The sequence below is a fragment of the Trichoplax adhaerens genome, genomic scaffold (assembly GCF_000150275.1).
Source record: "Trichoplax adhaerens TRIADscaffold_5 genomic scaffold, whole genome shotgun sequence".
NCBI classification, from domain to species: domain Eukaryota; kingdom Metazoa; phylum Placozoa; class Uniplacotomia; order Trichoplacea; family Trichoplacidae; genus Trichoplax; species Trichoplax adhaerens.
The window spans coordinates 1,189,735-1,210,949 of NW_002060947.1; the positions used below are offsets into that span (position 1 = coordinate 1,189,735).

Consider the following 21,215-nt stretch of genomic DNA (forward strand, 5'->3'; position numbering starts at 1 on the left):
ACGGGTAACTACAAGTTTAGAAGAGAACCTTTTATAATTCGAGATGACTTAAGGCCGTATTAAAGGACTTCTGCGATGGAAATTCCATCTCATGATTCTTAGAAGATAACGATAAATCCGATAAGAATATCGGTCTACATTCTTGGTATAATTAGTTACATTCAAGTTTATAAATACCCTTTAGCCTAAATACTCACACTCTTCATTTCACATTATTCGCAGCAACACAATTCAAATACGTACATTCATAATAAACTGAAATTTTATTTACTTTTTTATCGGCTAACAGAATCATAGTTAAAAAATGCTAGGGTAAAGAATGAAAATAACAATTTCAGCTAATTGCAGTAGTTATATGTTAGGGTTTAAAATCCATACAATACAATCCTGCCGTCGGTACTTGTAGTAAATGAGAGTATCGGAACACAGGTAAATGGATATAACCTAAAACATTATTTCATCTGTTATTTGATAATCTTTTAATATGACAGATGTTACTAATTCTAAAATAGTACATCTTTTAATATCTTTTTTGGATTCCTACATATACTCCGTTAGCTGGAGATAATGTAGCTCCAGATTTCAACCTTAACGGTATTTCACTTTCCTTTACTGCTACTAACTTAACATTTTGTAACACTTTCACTAATGCCAATTTTGCTTCTAGTAAAGCTAGTCGCATTCCAATACAATTACGAGGTCCACCACCGAAAGGAATATAACTATAAGGATGCCGCTTAGCTTTAGCCTCTGGTGTAAATCGTTCGGGTATGAAACGTTCTGGATCAGGCCAGAGCTGTGGATTATGATGTACTGCATAAATTGGAAGTCCTATCATCGAATTCTTAGGTATATCTATACCATTCACAACCATGTCGTCTTTGGTCTTACGATTAACGAAAAATCCTGCTGGATAGATACGTAATGTTTCTGATATTACCATTTCAAGATAAGGTAGCTCAGATAATGTTTCATAGTCTAGGCTGCTCTCATCAGGGCATTTATCGTCGATTTCTGCAATTAACTTTTCTTGAGCTTCAGGATTTGCCATTAGTAAATATGAAGCAAAAGCTAGTGTATTAGCCGTTGTTTCGTGGCCAGCAATAAGAAATACTATTGCTTGAGCGACGATTTCTTCATCATTTAGGTTTGCTTCAATCATTTGTTGTAAAATATCTTTTCGACAGGGTATCCCTTCCTTTAAATTTTTTCGACGTTCCCTTATTACACGTTCGACTGTTGTTACTAATAGACGAGTCGAATTCATGATACCTCCTCCAATGACAGGCTCGAAAATTTTAAATAAACGTGATGCAAAGACAACAAAGAATTGAACTAAGGAATTAGTTTCTCTAAATAAAATCCCTGCAGCTTTTGTAAGTTTAGCTTCTTGTTCTTTTGACTCAAATTCAATTCCAAATGCTGTAGCTAAAATAACTTGCATGGTATATCTACCGTATGGCTGCCATATATCGATAGCTTTTCCTTCAGCCTCAGCTTTCATTAATTTATGGACCAAATCATCGCTGGCTACTTTAATAAACGGAAGAATGGTCTTTAACTTTAATGCACTAAAGGTCGGAACAAGAGTGGTCCTTACCCGTTTCCAATCTTTATTATCCAATTGCAGTAGCGACTTATTGAAAGGTTTAATTGTATTCGATAAAGAATACCGGTTAGTAAAATTAGTAAAATCTTTGACCATTATTTCTTTAAGCATATCTGGATCGCCAACCCATATAGTTGGAGCATTAAACATAAATGTACCATAGACATTGCCATATTGTTCTTGTCTCTTAACCTGAGATATATGTTGTTCACTAGATCCATAATCCAAAACGTTACCAATAAAGGGCTTCGGAATGGGCATTTTAAGACCACACTTTGTTAAACGTTTGTATGGAACGACGTAATCGTTGTAAAGTTTAACTACAAATGTGCAAAGCAACAGTACGATAAATAGTTGAAATAGTACATGTTGTAATGTAAATGATGAGGTTAATATCTCTTCTGCGGCCATAGCGAGCTTGCCTTCTGAGATTACTGCTAATTAATTGTATTAAATAACAAAGACTTATTAGAAGTACGATTACTTATTATATTAGAACAGTACGAGCAGTTAATTTCGAACTTATAAATACTTTAATCCACATTTGTAAGTGATGTTCCACGCCAACAGATCAACTCACTTTATAGAGCTTTACTGCAATGAAATTTTTCTTATAGGCTTTTAAATTTATCCTAATATGGTAATGTAGAACGAAAAAATGATGTAATTAGTGCACAGAACTTACAATAGCCATGACGCAATTCTTTCATGTGTGTACTATTGTAAATAATATCACATTCGAATTATTCTAGTTCTGTATGATCAAATATTACAATAGATTACGCCAAATCAATCGATGAATAGTTATTTGTTCTCGCAATAATCTTCGGCTTAAGATAAACTATGAACCTTTGACTATATTAATGACTCTCGTAGCTTTAAATAGCGGATATTTAAATGTCCTAAAACATGCTACGATGAGTTTTATCGATGGTAAAATCTTGCGGTAATTATTTTAATAGCGTTCCATCTATACGTTTTTTCTAGGAAATATTACAGTTAAAATTATGATTTATCAGCCACTTAAATTCTTAAGTTACTGATGGTCTGACATTATCAAAATCTGTGCTTAGCTTACTGTTAACAGTTCTGGAAGCTGAATGCAGCAAAGTGAAATAACTCTACTTTAAGTGAGTATTTCTGATCTACCCGTATCACAAGAGTGTTGTTAAGTCAGGTAGATTTAATTGCAATCGTGCAGCAACTAAACTCTTCGCATCTATACTACCTACTCTAGTTCCTTTCGGACGCACCGTTATTCATATGTAAATTGATTCGTGTTGCTTACTGAATCAATTTACCTATATCTATTAATTTAAATGCGTAACCTATATGTAAGATGACTGGATAACATTTACTGCACGTAAATTGTACACTATTTTATGTACTGTTCGAACTGTCGGCATGTGATACTTCGCATACTTAATTAGTATATCCCGTAAGATGTAAAGCAAAAGGCAAACGTCAGATACGAAAGTACTGTACCTTAGAATAGTAATATAAGGCAAATTTCAGCAATGTTGATCTATCTTAATCATGATGCAATACGGTGCAAGTTTACCATAGTCCATAGAATCATAACTTCGCCTAATTTTAATAGTAGATTTATTCCACCCATGATAGATGTACAATTACAATGTTATAGTGCCAAATTTTTAATACCATACACATACAATCTTAGGTTATGTCCTTTACAGTATTTGGCAGACTAATCTTCCTCGAATTTCTTATTGGTGATACTTCGCATAATAATGTTACTTACAATATTATATATATCCATAAATTTCAGCCAGCAAATTGCGGTGTCTTCACTGTAAATAACGTGAAACATGGATAAATTCTTGACTTTATTATGCACACAATATCTCATGATAAATCTTGCAACATAAACATTCTAGAACAGTGGTCCTGTACTAAGATCTTTAATTTTAGTTCCTGTCCTTTATGCATGCTTATTACTATTGATACTATCAAATTTATGAAAGCTTTCTGAGCTCATAAATTAACTAAATCTGCACTTTAAAGGGTAGTTCAGATTTGGTTAAAAATTTCTGAAGATACTCCATGCCATAATTGAGATTCTGATATTCAAAATCAAAATTTATATTATTTATTTTGGAAGTCTTCAAAGTATTGAAGTCTTGATGATCACTTTTGGATTTGAGATTAATCAAGAATTGCCTTCATTATACTCGTATAATGCAAATTAGTATCGTTTTCTGAAGCCTAAGTTAAGCTCATTTGCAGGCGATAATGTTGATGCAGTTCTCACTTGGATGGGAATAACGGTATCTTTAGAAATTATCAGTTCAAAATTTTGCAGAATACTAACTAAGGCTATTTTAACTTCTAGCATAGCTAAACGTATACCCAAACAATTGCGTGGTCCGCTTCCAAATGGTAAATAACTATAAGGATGGCGCTTAGATTTTTCCTTAGACGAAAATCGTTCTGGCATGAATTGATCAGGATTAGGCCAGAGTTTTGGATTGTGATGTATAGCATAGATTGGGATGCCAAGCATAACACCTCGACCTATTCGAACGCCATCGATAACCATAGTTTCCTTCACGTCCCGATTAACAAAATAGACTGGAGGATACATTCTCAAAGTTTCGGCAATAACCATTTCAAGATATTGTAAATCAAATAAAGCATCGTAACTGATACCTCCAATAGCTGGACATATAGTATCTATTTCTTCTAGTAGTTTCTTTTGAACATTAGGATTAATTGCAAGCAAATAGCAGGCAAAAGCTAGTGTATTGGCTGTAGTTTCATATCCTACAGTAAGAAATATAACTGACTGAGCAACTATTTCAGCATTTTTAAGCTTATCGCTATCTCCTGCTTCAATCATTTGCTGCAAAATATCATTTCGGCAAGGTATACGTTCTTTCAAATTTCTTCTTCTTTCTTTTATGACGTTTTTAGCGGTATTTGTTAAGTATTCTAATGAATCGTCAAACTCATTCTTAACAAAGGGTTTCAAAAATTTATAGAGAGGACCACATATAAAAATTAGGAGCCGCTTTAAACTTCCAGCTCCTCGAAATTGTGCAGCTGCTGCATTAGTTAGCTTCCGCTCTTGCTCTTCTGATTTAAAATCCATTCCGAATGCTATGACCAACATAACTTTCATACTGAATTTACCACATTCACGCCATATATCAATAGATTTTTGTTCCTCTTCTGCTTGTGCAATTGTACGTATTATAGACCTGCAAGTATCCTTTACTAATGGAACTATAGCCTTAAGTTTAGATACACTAAATGTTGGCAGCAGGATGTTTCTAACGCGTTTCCATTCTTGATCTTTTAATTGTAACACGGAATCGTCAAATGGAGGCCTAGACTTTACAAAACTAAATCTATTAGTAAAATTTGAAAATTCTTTAACAGTTACTATTTTTAATATATTAGGATCGCCAATCCATATTGTTGGAATGTGAAAAAATAGCGTTCCATTCACTGTACCAAATCTTTCCTGTCTTTTGACCTGGGCTATATGCTGATTAGTTCCTCCTTCATCGGTAACATTACCTATAAAGGGTTTCGGTAACGGCACTTTAATTCTTAATTTCTTTAAGTACCATAAAGGAGAAATGTAACTGGTATACAGTAATCGAAAAAAAGCCAGAATAATGATTATTGCGAAAGTCTGTGAAGCATATTGATGCAGCCACAAATAGCTTAAAAAGCGGTAGGATGCCATTTTCGAGTTGGGCACGTATAATATGTATTAATAGTGTGGCTGATAGTTGCTGAAATGATAATTATAATAATTATCAAGACTAGTCCTTATTATCTTTGCGTGAAGCTTTCTTTATTAGTTGCAACTGAGCAGCTCTGTTGTGTGTAATATTGGATTATTTATTACCTAAATTACAAAAACTTGTAAGAAGCTATAGATTAGCTCTCAATTTTTAATGGATTTATTTAACAGCTTAAAGCTTTTTTGCTGATTTTGCAGAAACAACTAAAATGATAACAGTTCCTACTGCAAGTATTCATTACATCAGGTTAAATTTATTGCTGACTTTGCAGGCATGATAAAAATAGCTACTGTACTTGGTTGCGGTAGCAACGTAAATATGGGTGTGAAAACTAGCTAACTATGTAAATAGATATTTGGTAATTATTTCTGGCTTGAATACTATCAGATTCTGTAAATAAATAGCTAAATAAGCCCATAAGCAGAAATTCATTCAGTGTTAATTCGTTACAAGTACATTATGGAACGATGAGTTGTCAGAGTTTAACTTAAAATATTTTAAGATCGTAAAATTCCATTCTCAGTTGTTATACATAATTTAAAGGTGCAGCATTTAGTTTTAATAAGTCATAATTAATTACTGCAAGTTAAGAATATCCATTTTTTAGAAAAGTTGTATTCTTAGCTCAATTAAGTGCGGTACTTGTTGAATAATTTATAGTAGATATAGTTCATCATAAGCATGGTAGTTTACAGTTTTAGTCATAATTATAATTATCAAGATATATTACGGTAGTTATATTGATAGGATGCTCAAATTTTATATTAGTATTGCCACTGTATCATTTTAGATACAGAAGTTTGCAATACTCGTAAATACTTTTGGATACGACCAATTTCTTTTTAGATTTTATACGATATTGTAATGTGATACGATAATTCTAAAGTGCTAATTAATATTAAATACAAACAAAAGAGTTGGCTATCTATTAATTAAATTTTATTCAGCTTTTGTCCGAATAAGGCAATTTTAATCATGTAGATAACATACCTATTATATTACGAACTATGTACATATTTATTGATAATGGAAATAGTGATATAAATCTATTAACAGGATTCATAATAACGTGCCGTACTTAAAAATGTGCATTTTTCAAATACAAATATAGTTTTAACACTAAACTGTCCTATTAACAACGCTATCGATAGAAAATTCACACTGTTAAAATTTCATTATAGTAGAATTTAATAATTTATTGGTAAACATGAAAGCTAAATAATGCCATAGATCAATAAATTATGAGCATTTTTCAAGTGCATTCAATCCAATGACATGCACCAAAAAATTCAAAGAAAAAGGCAAAAGGCCAATATTTTGGCTTTGGTTTTTGCGGTAACTGCTAGCCTAATATGCTAGATGAGTACTTTATAAAATAATAAGGGCAATATACTAGTTGCAGATAGCAGTTACATAATTTCAAACATTCATCTAGCTGTATAATTTTTAGTGATTAGTTACAGCGTAAAAATAAAATATGCATATAAGATGATATACCGTGAATAAATTATTCACGTAATATATACGCGTATATATCTTATTATAGGTGCCGTGCTGTTAATAAGATTGACCAATAGTATTATAACACCATTATAAAAGAGTGCTTCAGTTTTAAACATTGCTTATCGCAGCACTGCATGTAATCCAATAGTTTTCCGTTTAGATATAGAATGATAAAACTAATAGAAATTCTAGTGCTTTTCGCAAGCTGATATTATAACATCAAGAAGGCTATACTCAAGACTAAAGTACGGCTAGGCTTACGTTATAGTTATACAGCAAATTATCATATTACAATATGAACCAGATTAGTGAAATATTCTACGAGTTCATATAAACGCGTCGTTAAGTACATTATTTTTTTATATCTGCAAACATTACTTACAATATACCCATATATATGTACTCGTATATAATCCTATATTACATAAAAAATTTTTATCCAAGTGCATATGTGCTTTGGTTACTAGTAGTGATCTTCGATCAGATTGCGACGCTTAATTAGCGCAAGATGATGTAGGATTACATAAATTCTAGCATGGTAGTAGATAAAATGTAGTTAACTAGAATCTACTGATAATATGATATTTATTGCAATAACCACTAATTAATTAATTACTAATTTATTTTTATAACAAAGATTTAACATATCTTTACTCCTCGTTTCCATCCATCGATCTAAAATCATTTTTAAAAATTATCGCCTTCTACTTACTCCAACAACTACTCCATTAATAGGAGAGATTGTATTTCCACTACGCAAAGTTAGAGGTATTTCTGTTTCCGGTACTGCTCTCATTTCAAACTTTTGCATAATTTTAACTAGAGCAAGTTTTGCTTCTAATAAGGCCAATCGCATTCCAACACAGTTACGAGGGCCATTGCCGAACGGCAGGAAACTACAAGGTGCATGCTTTGCCTTTTCTTTCGGCGAAAATCTTTCCGGTATGAATTCTTCCGGGTTAGACCATATCTTAGGATTATGATGTATAGCATAAACAGGGATACCAATCATAAGATCTTTGGTAAAATGTACACCATTAATTGTAGTATCCTTTTTTATGTCTCGATTGAGAAAAAATGCAGTAGGGTAAAGTCTTAACGTTTCGGATATTATCATGTCCATATAAGGAAGATCATGGAGGGTATCATACTCAATCGAATCCAAATCTGGGCATTTTGCGTCAATCTCATCTCTTAATTTTTTCTGTATCTCAGGATGAGTAGCGAGAAGATAGCAAGTAAATCCTAGCGTATTTGCAGTGGTATCATAACCTGCAACAAGAAATGTAATAGCTTGAGCAAGGATTTCGGCATCGTTTAATTTATCATCATCACCGGCTTCAATCATCTGCTGTAAGATATCTTTACGACAAGGAATGCCTGCTTTAATATTTTCTCGGCGTTCTTGGATAACATTTTCAACGGTTTTAAGTAAATAGCGTACTGATTCAATAATTTTGCCACCTAATAATGGCTCAATTAGACCAACTAGGGGCATAAGATAGATAAAAAGAAACTGTACTACACCAGTAATATCACGAAAGAACATGCTAGCAGCTTCTGTCATTTTTTTTTCTTGTTCTTTTGAATCCATTTCTAAGCCGAACACCGTAGCGAGTGTTACTTTCATTGTAAACACACCACATGTACGCCATATATCAATTGGTCGGCCTTCCTGATCAGCTTTAGACAGAGTTACAGTTAAATCATTTCCGGCATCATTTAGAATTGGCATAAGCGATTTTAACTTGGAAGCACTAAAAGTTGGAATTAGGATATTTCTAACGCGCTTCCAGTCTTGATTTTTGAGTTGAATGATCGCTTTGTCGAACGGAGGCCTTGGTTCGTTGAGATCATAACGATTTGGAAAGGTTGAGAAGTCACTAACAGTAATGACTTTCAATATTTCGGGATCTCCAACCCATATAGTTGGTATATGATAAAAGAGTGTTCCGCATATACTACCGTACTTTTCTTGTCTCTTAAGCTGTGCAAGATGCTGATTACCCGAGCCATAATCGAAATTGTTACCTATTATTGGTTTCGGAGGAGCAACTGGTATGCCCAATCTTTTGATACGCCAATAAGGTAATAAGTAATTTTTATAGATGAATCTCAAAGATAAAATTAGAATAATCGAGCAAAATAGCTGGCAGAAGGATTGTAGATACCCAGACATAATTGTGCGTAATTTAGTCAGATAAAATTAGTAAAAATGCGTCATAAAATATAGATTGTAAACGACTCCTTGTTGCAAGAACAGCTGTTATAGCACCAACGTTAGTCAATTTTTTTCTAGTTATATCCGATAGTGCATCCACCGCTTAATTATTTGACGCTATTCTGACGGTTTTCCAGTAAGAAGCAGCTTACTCTAGTAGATAAAGTAAATTATTTGTCTGCTTTCATCGCTACAAGACTATTTCCTAGCAATTTGCTCTGTTAATAATATTAAACTATAAGCTCGATTAACAGACCTGCTGATAGTAACGTGATTGATAGTAAGACCTGATACTATATACAGTACTATACGATACAATACGGCTTGTACATATTAGACTGTATAATAACGGATGCTCTACCATAGACTTTTCAATTTTTTCTCAAATACATTTACATTAGTACTAATTCCGTCGACTGTTTTTATGTATTGGTGTGTAATCAAAGTATGACGTCATTTATATTGGAAATAATTGCTTAGATGATAGTATAATTTTATAGTGCATTCTGTCTATCTACTCGTATAGTGCTATATCTATCTGTTAATGTATATATATATATATATATATATATATAACATATATACGTATACTATACTAATCTATATCGATCTATATTGTCTTCAGACCTTGCTGAATACGATATGACTGCTTACGGAAATTGGATAAACGGCCAGTAAAACAGAAGGCAGATAGTTAGTAATGGCTAGAACCAAGTGCTTATTATACTGCATAGGCATAATAAATACTTACTTTGCCTTTTAAATCAACTATCTGCATAATTTTGCCAATATAGCAAGACAGTGAATAAAGCATCACTATCGTACGTTGTATACTAATCTTATCGTCTATAAAATCCTAATAGTGACAGAATTCTTTATTTCCTAACCTGCCTGATAAGATTCAAGTATGGACAAATGAGTACAATGTATTTATCCGTTATTAGCAAACATAGCCTAGGCTATTTGGAAGTTGGAATGTTCTTAGGTATGCAATCGATTTTTTATACTGCTACACCACAATCTTGGATAGATTGGCAAGCATCCGAATACTGTAGTTCTTTTTAATGAAGCAATGACTACAATCTTATGACAGTTATCGCACAGTATCCTTGTTCATTAATGATATGAAAATCAGGATAAAGAACAGGAACTGCATTATGAACTGATTGCAATTTATTTTATTTTTATGATAGCTTTGTCATTACAATCGCACTGATTGGATATGCAAACCATGCATTTTGAGTCATGATTTAGATAGTCCTCGGTAGTTGTAAAACGAACCGAATAATATGCAATAAAAGTGAAGGTACATGATCACAAGGGTTTTACAACACAACGTTGGTATATTGCATTAAAAGAAGTGGAAAAAAGTGAATATGAGTAAATTATAATTGCAACCTGAGTAAGTCATTGTCATTACAATCGCACTGATTGCATATGCAAACCATGCATTTTGAGTCATGATTTAGATAGTCCTCGGTAGTTGTAAGACGAACCGAATGATATGCAATAAAGTGAAGGTACATGATCACAAGGGTTTTACAACACAACGTTGGTATATTGCATTAAAAGAAGTGGAAAAAAGTGAATATGAGTAAATTATATTATAATTGCAACCTGAGGAAGTCAAGGGGTGTTTTAATTCATGCTACCTACAGTATGCAAAGGATACAGTCCATTATAGTACGTACTGTAGACTCTAGCAATGTACTGTAGTGGGTGAAACCTTGGGCGTTTTCGGAGCGCATGCGTTCGATTGGTGCAGAAGTAGAGTGGAACTGTATAGGCCTGAATCCCTGACTCAGGCATGGTATAGAGGAAAGTAGAGTGTTGGAGCTGGTGGGAAGGTAGGCGCAAGGTCAGTCAGAGTACTGTAGTCGATTCGGCTGGCATGCAGTAAAGTAAACAATCATCTCATCGCTCAGCGCTGTTTGGGAAACCTTGTGCTATTGCTGCTTCCTTTCCTGTTTTGCCCTTTTTTCAGTCTTAATACGATAAGTTGAAGAGTGGATAAGATCACTTATAGTAAAGATGGAGATTACATCAAGGTATAAGATGGACGTTGTGCAGTTTCCCAATGTTGTCGAACTGGCATTTGCTAACATCGAACGGTTTCGGGATAGACGACTCTTTGTAAGAGACGAGAGCAAATTACGTTGCAATTTTGAACTTTCATCATAGCGTTTATTGATTTGTGATAGAAATTCATGTAAATTAATGAGTATCCAGATCTTTTGGAACAAACTAAAGAGAATGCAATGCTCGTATAGTAGCAATTTCGCTCGTGACACTTAAATATGCTGTATATTATTTAATATATGATAACAACAGTTTGCGGCCCAATCAATACGGTAAGAGTGTACGTACTAAACAGTATAACACAGTAGTTGGCATTGCAGGAAGAAGTAATTGCTTTTCTGTAGCAGTTTAGGCAAATCATTCTACACGTTATCTTGAAAATAATGCTAAAAATAGTGCTCAGAAGATAAGAGTAATGATAGTTGTACACTTACTTGTAATAGAGTTGCTTATGCTCCTTTTGGGGGGCATGCATAACCTGTGGACGCCAATACTTTACAGTCGACGGTTGATTTGCACGGCAATCAATGGTGATTGAACATTGAAAAGATGTCCATCAATTGGATGCCTTAATAAATTAATCATGCTTATTATCGTGCTGCTTATACCCGTATCAGTAATAATGATAATCTGAAAGTATGACATGTAAACTGATTGATACTTGCACTACGTTATGCCGTCAGTAAGATCACTTGTCTACGTATGTTAATACGTATCTATGCGATGCATGATATTACAGAATTACAGCTGATTAATTTCGATTTCTCTTGAAGTATGATTGATGCAAATTTAGACGCTTGAATTCTTGTACATAGGAGTATGCACGCTCTTTCACTACTACTCAAACACTTTTGAGATCTCTCAAATAATTTTGTCCTATTTTACTAAACGGTTAAATAATCGTATATACTGTAGGTGGATGGAATAACTGGTCGGTATATCACATTTGGACAATTTCGTGATCAAATACGCCGATTTGGTTCATATTTAATGCAAAATGGTTTCCGTAAAGGCGATTGCTTAGCAATTTATTCTACAAATGTATTAGAATATGCTGCTGTTTATATAGGAACTTTGTATGCTGGCGGTGTTGTTACAACCAGCAATCCGTTATATACTGTCCGTGAACTCAAGCATCAGTTCGATATTACCGAAGCAAAATATGTTGTTACTAATCCTGAATTTGTTGATAACGTTGAAGAAATTTGTAAGCTTGTGTAAGTCAATTTTAGTGAAAATTATGATAAAATAGTGCAGTCCTGTTAATGGCGCACGTTTCTATTCATTCAGCTGTTACCTCAAGTTATATTGAATTATAATATCTATTCTACGTTATTTGAATCTCTAAGCAATGGTGCCGTACGTTCCTTTTTAAAATCATATTACTGTATTGTATTTCTCATAATAGTAGCAGGCATTCGACTGATCTATTCCTAGGTTTTGATTGATTACTGTTAATGTAATCGTAGTCGATAAGCAACAAACAAATTATGCTGTTGTTTCATATAATTGAATAAAACAGTCGAATTAATAGTAAGCTGTCCACTCGCTAATATGAAGACATAAATTCTCGTCATATAAAATCTAAATCTTGTTACTTAAATGAATTGCATAGCCCTATTAAAGAACGCTTTATTATTGGAGAGCTGGATGGATTTACAAGCATACGCAATATCTTAGAAGACGATCGATTAACGATTCGATTACCAGCCAGAACAATGGCAGAAGATGTCGCGGCTGTCCCCTTCTCAAGTGGAACTACTGGATTAGCCAAAGGTGATTGTTGCCGTGCATTACTTAGCGATAATGAACCTATTGAACTTATGAGTTATTAATATTGCAAGACAACATGATAAATAGTTATTCGCCAATATATAACTTATCTCCTAGTATCGACTTGTCTTCGTAGGTGTTTGCTTGACACATCGCAATATCGTTACTGCCTGTCAGGCGGCTGTTAGCCCAGAACAATTTCTTTTGAAAGATCCTGAGATCTTTTTGTGTGTTTTGCCACTTTATCACATCTTTGGAATGATCGTCTGCATGCTAGCGCCTATATACTTTGGCGTAACCGTAATTATGTTGCCTCGATTTGATCCACAAGTATTTTTAAAATGTGTGGAAAAATACAAGGTATTGTTTCTGTAATTTTTCTCATTGTAGGTACAACTTTAAATTTAAAGTACTGTATAATTTGGCTGTATATCCATAGTAAAATTAAATTACTTTTATCTAATGCGCCGCTCATTGTATGAAATACTGTATATCGCATGATTTAGTGAATATTTTGGAATAATTAAATAAAATTTAGGTAACATACGCACCGTTAGTGCCTCCCCTTGTCGCATTTTTTGCTAAGCATCCTATGGTTGATAAGTATGATATCTCATCGATGTGGCGATCATCATGCGGCGCTGCTCCATTAAGCAAAGAACTTCAACAAGCAGCTGAAAAACGTTTAAAAATCAAGATATTGCAAGGTTTAATTTTAATTGCATTTAGCAAAATGTTTTGATGATATTACTGACCTAGTCTTTAGTAACTGTATATGCAAGAATTCTGCTGCAGTGTACAATTTTCTTTATTGATAAATTAGGTTACGGAATGACCGAAACTACAGGTAGTGGTCACCTTAATCCATATAATTCTATCAGACATGGCAGCGTTGGACATTTGATTCCTTTCATGAAATGCAAGGTATAGACAATAATTTTTAATCGGTTAATAGAATGATCCAATGATGTTTGCTACTGTTTAGTGGATTGATATAGTTTTAGTAAGAACAGCAGATTAAGTTTAGTAGCGACCTTATCTTTGAATCGTAAGGACCTTCTATGGCTATTTATTTAACTGCTTTGCAAACTTAGGTCATTGATGTATTGACTGGTGAGACATTAGGACCCTACAAGGAGGGTGAAATTCTGTTGAAAGGTGCAATGATAATGAAAGGTTACTTGAAAAATGAAAAAGCCACCCAAAATACAATCGATAAAGACGGCTGGTTGCACACTGGTGACATTGGTTATTACGATAGTGATGAATTTTTTTACGTTGTGGATCGAGTTAAAGAGCTCATTAAATATAAGGCTTTTCAGGTCGAACTTTTATACCTTGCATTATATGTGTTAAATTTTAAATCTGATTATCATATAGTATTAGTATTATTTATAAGTCAATCTTAAAGCTACATTAAATCAGAAATGCTCTAATCTACCATAACAGGTTGCACCAGCGGAATTGGAAGCCTTATTAATGACACACGACAACGTCATGGATGCTGCAGTGATTGGTGTTCCAGACGAAGACTGTGGAGAATTGCCAAAAGGAATTGTAGTAGTAAAGCCTGGTGCATCAGCTAAAGATATTTTGGAGTTTGTCAATAAGAAAGTATCACCACAGAAAAAATTACGTGGTGGTATCGAATTTGTAAAAGAGATTCCTAAATCTGCTAGCGGTAAAATATTACGACGTGTCCTAAAGGAAAGGGAAGCTAAACGTATCAAAAGTAAATATTAATGACTTATCGTTTGGAACCTTGATGCTTATGAGCAGTTTATGATTAAACTATGTGCTCTAAATCCTTAACTACGGTACTTCAAATACGTATAATGCTCGTATCGTAATTTTTAGCAGTCTACCTTTCTATTATTCTAACCAAGATTCTTTGAGTTAAATTTGGTAGAGGAAACTTTACTCTGAGCACTTACGTATGTGCTTATGTTAGCAGGCATTGATATGTAGGTACAACTATATTATCATCTATTTTTCGTCACGCTTTTGATAGAAATGTATGTGTACATTGTCCAGTACATGTATACGTAGTCATAGTCAACATTTTATTGTACAACATGCACAACACGCTTTATACTTGTCCTTAAATCAATCATTCGTATTACCGTTATGGGAAACATTATATTAGCAAAATAAAACCTTCCTGTCTGCTAGCTTTTCTAAATCTAATCGTTTAGAATGTCTCATTAGTCACAGAGATATTTATGTGTGGTCAATCTTGTAACATCTATGCATAGATGACTGAGTACAATGTACATGCTCTCATTGGCAAGTATAGCATAGCTTATTTGGAATATTCTGGAGGGCAGCATTATCAAACAGACTACTACGTAAGTAGTGCCATAGGTTGATTGATTGACAAACATGCATGCATGCAAATAATTATTAGTTTCGGAAGAGCAACTGGTATGCCCAACCTTATAGTACCCGGGTAAGGTAATACGTAATTTTTGTAGATAAAGCTAATAAGTAATATCATAATATTCTAGTAAAACAACTGACTGAAGAATTCCGGTGTAATAAATTCAAATCCAAAGAAAACGTCAGTGGATAGTAATAGCTTAATTACATTTTATTGGGTATCTAATGTTAACGGAGGATAAGAACTAGCTATAGCTATCAACAGAAAGACCTCGCTTTATGTGCAATTGGCAAACACCATCTACCATGTTACAAGTTACCATAGCTTCCTAATGAATACGGTAGGAGCTCCACTAATACTATAGTGCTTTATATTATCGTCTATTTTCCCAAATACGGCATATATGACAACTGGTTATAATGTTCATATACTTTTAGTCGACAATACTATTATAATCGTCATAATTAGATATCTCTACTAATATAGGATCTCCTATATTAACATCAATAGCCATTTAAGTTAGTTAATCTCGCCAACGTTCCATGCGGATTCCAAAAGATTGTTATACGAATAAAAATATCGAAAAGATAGAACTAGTAGAAATTCAACACAGAATACAAACGACGCTATGCATCAACAATAGTTGCTATAGCACCGATATACGAATTTTCAAGTTGATCCCGAGTGTTTAAGCTCGTATTCCTTGCATAAGTATCCAATCGTGCATTGACTGCTTGATTGTTATGGGCTATTTTGAAGCTAGATCCATAAGGAAAAGCTCACTTTGATTGGTAAATTAATTTATGGGTCTACTTTCGTTCCTACAATGCTCATATTTTGGAATTAGTATACTCTGTCAATTTTAAACTCTACAACTCAATTGATAGACCTAATGATTGTTGTTATAATAAACTACTATACGTTCATTACAGCAATCATATCCATGCAATATACCGATATGATATGACTCATTAACTGTACTCATATATAAGCGTAAACCTTAAGATATTACTGTCAGTTCTATATACGAATATAGTGTACGAATGTACGCGGAGTGAGGGTCTACTAGCATCTAAAGATATTACTGTAGGCCAATCTAATATCTGTTAACAATAATGCATACGAGACGGCTAACGGATTTTGTAAGTAAGATTAATTAATGGAGTCATAATATTGATAGAGCGACGGACATACATGCCGTATTGGATAGAAAATGACGGTGTGATTGCAATCAGTTTACAGTAGTAGACTGGACCAGAATATACAAAGTCAAAAATGTTAAGCATGATTCTTTATTAACTTCGAGCAGTCTCGTCCAGCCTAATGCCTAATGTACTGTGGAAGTTACCGCAAAAGCCGTCCTATTGTTTGTAAATATTACATTCTGCAAGCGCTGTTTCTAGTCTGCATTGCAGCTCAACCAGCGGTAGCAGAACTAATTGGCTAGTGATAGCGTTGCCTAATAACGAGAACTCTTTCATGACTCTAAGTTATCATGCAAACTACTCTACTGCCATGGACATTCGATCAACAGTAAAGAGAAAAATTCTTCTCATAACGCCACTTGCGGGATAGATTACAGAAGCACAGGCAATCCATACTTTCAGCAACTGATTTTGATCAGCGCCGGCTGTAAACTCTAGAAACCTCCAAACTTTGCGGTAAGAAGTTTCTCTGACCTCGAAGCCCAAAGAGGAAAGAACCTCAGACGGAAGACAACGTGACTTGCGGATCGTATAGAGTTTGCGCACTATCACTTGCATTTCCTCAATTGCCGTAGCTTGCAAATTATCCAAGCAACCAGTTCAAACTGCAGCTAGCATCTCCTTCTCTTCGCTATTGCTGACAAGTATACTGTTGGAGAACGCATTTAACCATCACTTGGGCTAATTAATCAAATACTCTGTTGCTATTTATGTTAACGAAATTGGCTAGAACTACAAGTGTTGAAAATTGCTAGTACAACATTGTCGACTTGAAGGCAATACTGTAGGTAAGCTTAGCAAGCCCTAGGCTGACAAGATAATGATTGATCGTTCAGTTTTCATCAACGATTATAATGGTAGTGCATAGCATAGAATAAATGATAGTTATTCGTTATGTTATTGATTTTCTTAGGGCTATTTGTGATAGCGAAATAGACCGGGATTGCAAGTGTTGAAAATTACCAGTACAACATTGGCGACTTGAAGGCAATACGTAAGCTTTGTAAATCATAGCTCGATAAGATGATGACTTGATAATCAAGTTTTCATCGACAGTGATATGGAAATGGGATAGCATAGGATAAATGATGGTTATAGCATCATTCCTCTATTCATTAATGCTATTGATTTTCTTGGGGCTATTCATGATAATGAAATAAATCAGAATCAGAAGTATTGAAAATTACTGGCACAACATTGACGATTTGAAGGCAATATGTAAGCTTAGCATGTCATGGCTCCATAAGATGATAACTGGATAGTTCAATTTTCACCGATAATCATAGGGTAATGCATAGTATAGGATAATTGATCGTTATAGTATTATTCTTGACTATCTAGGGCTGAATATTGGGTATCACAACCTAAAAAGTTTTGCGAATTTTGTAAATGCTGGATAACCGACAATAAAGCGGTAAGCCCGTTAATATGTAGACAACATTCAATCAGCTGCAGCTTTTGATGCAATCCTATTTCTAGTTTTAATTATATTGAGTGAATTGTATTTACCATTCCACTGATCCTTCATGGACAATTTAGTAGCGTTTCTTTGTGTATAGATTTCTTGCTGTGATCAAATGCTGTCATTCTACCATTTAGGATTTAGCTCAGCTATTGATTACAATCATATTTCTAGTTCCAGTTTAGACGAGCATTTGTCATCTGTTTATCTTTCCAAAGCAAATTCTTTTTGTAGCAGGCATTACTATATGATTCTTAATAATTATAAATAATCGTTGCATTGGAATCCTGTTAGTAATTAAGTTTCTATAAGGCGTTTCATTGACAATATTGATATAACCTACCTGTATCCTGTACAGATTGCTCAATTGGCTTCATAGTTGAAGACGAGGTTCTTTAGACTAACTTCTGGTTAACCGTATAATCAAAGACAATTCAAAATTAATTGTTATACTGAAATGCTTCTACGTCTCAACGAAACTTTGTTATGTTTAATAATATAATCAATTGGCAATTTAAACGTATCAGCTAGACTACCTTCAATTAACGCATGCATTAAGCATAGAATTAGAATTCAAATTTAGTGTCTTTCTCTTTCATATGCTATGCGTAACTAAGACGATGGATATTGTGTCTGTATAGTTGTTACTCCTATATCGTGATTACGAATTGAACATAAGTAGTGCTGTACTTCTCCTTATAAGTAACACCGATATAATAGGTGCAGTAATTTGAAACAATAATCAAGGTTGACATGAATATGCTGCGCTTACCTTTATTTTAAATATTCTTATACGAATAAAACGGATGTCTATTAAATACTTGATCAAATACTGCTTAATAAATTCATATTTCAATCAATTCCATATCCTTTAATAACAATTGATTGTAGAGTATCGAATTTCACGAACGTGGCGTTAAGCATAAAAAATGCGTTGAAGAAAGAATTCGCGAGGTATCAATTCTTTCAAGTCTACATGATGCTGCTGATACAACGTTTAATTACGCTTGAGATACTACTGTATGCAAGCGTGTACAGGCGTTTTAATAATCCAAGCGATCATTGTACATGTTATGGTAATATAATAGTGAAGTTAGGCCCAATAACTTTTTTATATCCCACTATATACACTAGGCTCGTCATCGCAGCACTGAAAAGAAAAATGCAGAGAAAGATCTCCAGGCTGAATTACAAGCAATCGAAAAAGTACTGCTAAAGTGGATAGATGCGCTCTTTTGCTTTTTCCTAACTACGAAAGATTTATATTTTTTATCCTTGTACATCAGGCAGCCGCTGCTGCATTCCGGGAAGACATTAAAAGTAATCCTGCTTTAGCTCGAGAATTGCCTAGCAAAGGCGCCTACAAGAAGTCGCAATTAAAGCCCCAAGGTGGTAGATATGTTATGTTGTCATTGTACGATTATCAACATAAAACGCTTCATGTAGCTATCATCCTATCATCGACTTCTAGAAACTCTTGCAATACAGAGCTCGCTAGTATGCATTAGTAAAGCACGTATGACATATTTCTCTAATTTGTAATCACTAGAGAATTACAAGGTGCAACCGGTACAAACAGTACCACATTCACAATGCAGTTGGACTGCTCAACTATCTCCAGAAGGCTACACGTATTACTATAATTGGACTACTGGAGGTAGACTCCGATAATGATTCTGCCTCCTTGTTTCAATCTAATATTGGTGATATTTCTCTTTTTGTGCAATTTAGAATCAAAATGGGAAAAGCCCGCCGGATTTATTCAAAATCAAAGGTTAAATTTATCTTAAGTTGAGTTATCATATTTTATTTCTTTCTTTCTTATTTTTAACTTCTTTGCGGCAGTTATTCTGATATGTGACTGATTTAAAAAAATCTAGTTGTCACCATATTAATTTGAGTCTCATTGATTGTTTAATTTCAAAGTTGAATAGGCCCTAAGCTATGTCTAATCTAAAATTTGCATCATTAACATTATAAGTCATTCTATTCAATCGTTTTCATATAACTAACGTCGACTTTTAACTCATCTAATAGTAATTCAAGTAAAGTTGAAAATGCCAGTAAAACAGCAGATAGCAATTCGCCTGCTGTAAGTTAGACTCTTAAGCCCACGGCTGCATCGAATTACATGTAGCCCGACATATAGCTTTTTAAGTATTAATGGCGAAAGTAAACATATTCTACTTATCCATGTTGTAATAGGCTGTTAACGCATTACAAAGGACTTCATAATGGTATAACTGTTGCTAACAATATGATATTATACTAATTTTCAATAAAATTAGCAAAGTAAGATCGACAAGGATAACGAAAATGGAATGACAGAAACTGGAATCAAACGCAAGATCGATAAAGTTGATAGTGGAAACAAGGCTGTTGGAACTGCAAATGCATCTCCCTATGGAGCTTGGGTAACTGTAGCCGTACAGTAAGTTTCATACAATACTAAAATTCTACAAATTATCCGCAGGCGATACGATGAATTTTAACCATAATAATAATAGCTACTTATGTACTATATGAATGTGAGAATTGATTGCCATAATTTTCGTCAATATCACTGTATTCAGTGACGTGGTTGAAAAGAAAGTGGAATCAAAGCCAGAGCCCAAAAAGGAGCTGGTTCCAGCCGAAGAAGAAATCGCATTTAGGCAAAAAACGATCGACTCATTTTCTTCATCTCTACAAACAAATGATAGCGGTGTAGCTAAATTTAAGAAACGTAGTATAAAGTTTGGATTAAAGAAAAATATCCGTCAAAGAGACGATGAATAGCTAAGCAAAGGCGATATACAGTATTTCTGCCCAATCACAGCTAAAATGCTCCATAATTCTGTTCATCGTTTAAGGTGACTTTCACTGGTTTCAAGTTATGTCCAAGCACAGCTATTTTGATTGTCATTTATGTTTCTCTGTTCGGACTGTATTAGTCTTACTAAATGGCTAAATTAATTGTGATGTTATTGCGACGATCATCACTTGTGTATATAAAATTTACATCAACACGTAGTACTGTTTGCATGATTTATATCCCATAAAATTTATTGTTCCACGTATCAAGCATACGAAAAGACTCGTCTAACTATTATGTAAAATTTGTAATCGTTTGTGAATTACTATGATCTGAATATGCTAGGCAATATTTTTGAGCGACCTATCCAATATCATTTGGGCACAATAGCTGTAGATTACGAATGGCTCGAT

General features: G+C 34.0%; 5 protein-coding genes across 5 annotated transcripts; 2 read left to right on the forward strand and 3 right to left on the reverse strand.

The window, feature by feature from the left end:
- Positions 1 to 526: 526 nt before the first annotated feature.
- Positions 527 to 1,948, reverse strand: TRIADDRAFT_13325 (uncharacterized protein; the record flags this gene model as incomplete). The annotated part of the gene is made up of 1 exon (XM_002112727.1): positions 527 to 1,948. A coding segment is annotated over one exon (1,422 nt), but the record flags the coding sequence as incomplete, so codon positions are not given.
- A 1,867-nt stretch (positions 1,949 to 3,815) lies between these two features.
- TRIADDRAFT_56238 (uncharacterized protein) lies at positions 3,816 to 5,324 on the reverse strand (the record flags this gene model as incomplete). Its single annotated transcript, XM_002112728.1, has 1 exon — positions 3,816 to 5,324. The coding sequence occupies one exon, from the start codon at positions 5,322 to 5,324 to the stop codon at positions 3,816 to 3,818; it is 1,509 nt and encodes a 502-aa protein (XP_002112764.1).
- Positions 5,325 to 7,582: 2,258 nt separating this feature from the next.
- On the reverse strand, positions 7,583 to 9,067 carry TRIADDRAFT_25805 (uncharacterized protein; the record flags this gene model as incomplete). The annotated part of the gene is made up of 1 exon (XM_002112729.1): positions 7,583 to 9,067. The coding sequence occupies one exon, from the start codon at positions 9,065 to 9,067 to the stop codon at positions 7,583 to 7,585; it is 1,485 nt and encodes a 494-aa protein (XP_002112765.1).
- A 957-nt stretch (positions 9,068 to 10,024) lies between these two features.
- On the forward strand, positions 10,025 to 14,704 carry TRIADDRAFT_56240 (uncharacterized protein; the record flags this gene model as incomplete). The annotated part of the gene is made up of 9 exons (XM_002112295.1): positions 10,025 to 10,094; positions 11,441 to 11,460; positions 12,104 to 12,405; positions 12,804 to 12,964; positions 13,098 to 13,321; positions 13,500 to 13,668; positions 13,785 to 13,885; positions 14,056 to 14,283; positions 14,411 to 14,704. The coding sequence occupies 9 exons, from the start codon at positions 10,025 to 10,027 to the stop codon at positions 14,702 to 14,704; spliced, it is 1,569 nt and encodes a 522-aa protein (XP_002112331.1).
- Positions 14,705 to 15,216: 512 nt separating this feature from the next.
- TRIADDRAFT_56241 (uncharacterized protein) lies at positions 15,217 to 20,786 on the forward strand (the record flags this gene model as incomplete). Its single annotated transcript, XM_002112296.1, has 11 exons — positions 15,217 to 15,309; positions 15,369 to 15,415; positions 17,888 to 17,960; positions 18,900 to 18,962; positions 19,143 to 19,214; positions 19,295 to 19,400; positions 19,558 to 19,665; positions 19,740 to 19,782; positions 20,046 to 20,100; positions 20,297 to 20,439; positions 20,582 to 20,786. 11 exons carry the CDS (start codon positions 15,217 to 15,219, stop codon positions 20,784 to 20,786), a joined length of 1,008 nt encoding a protein of 335 aa, XP_002112332.1.
- Positions 20,787 to 21,215: the final 429 nt, after the last annotated feature.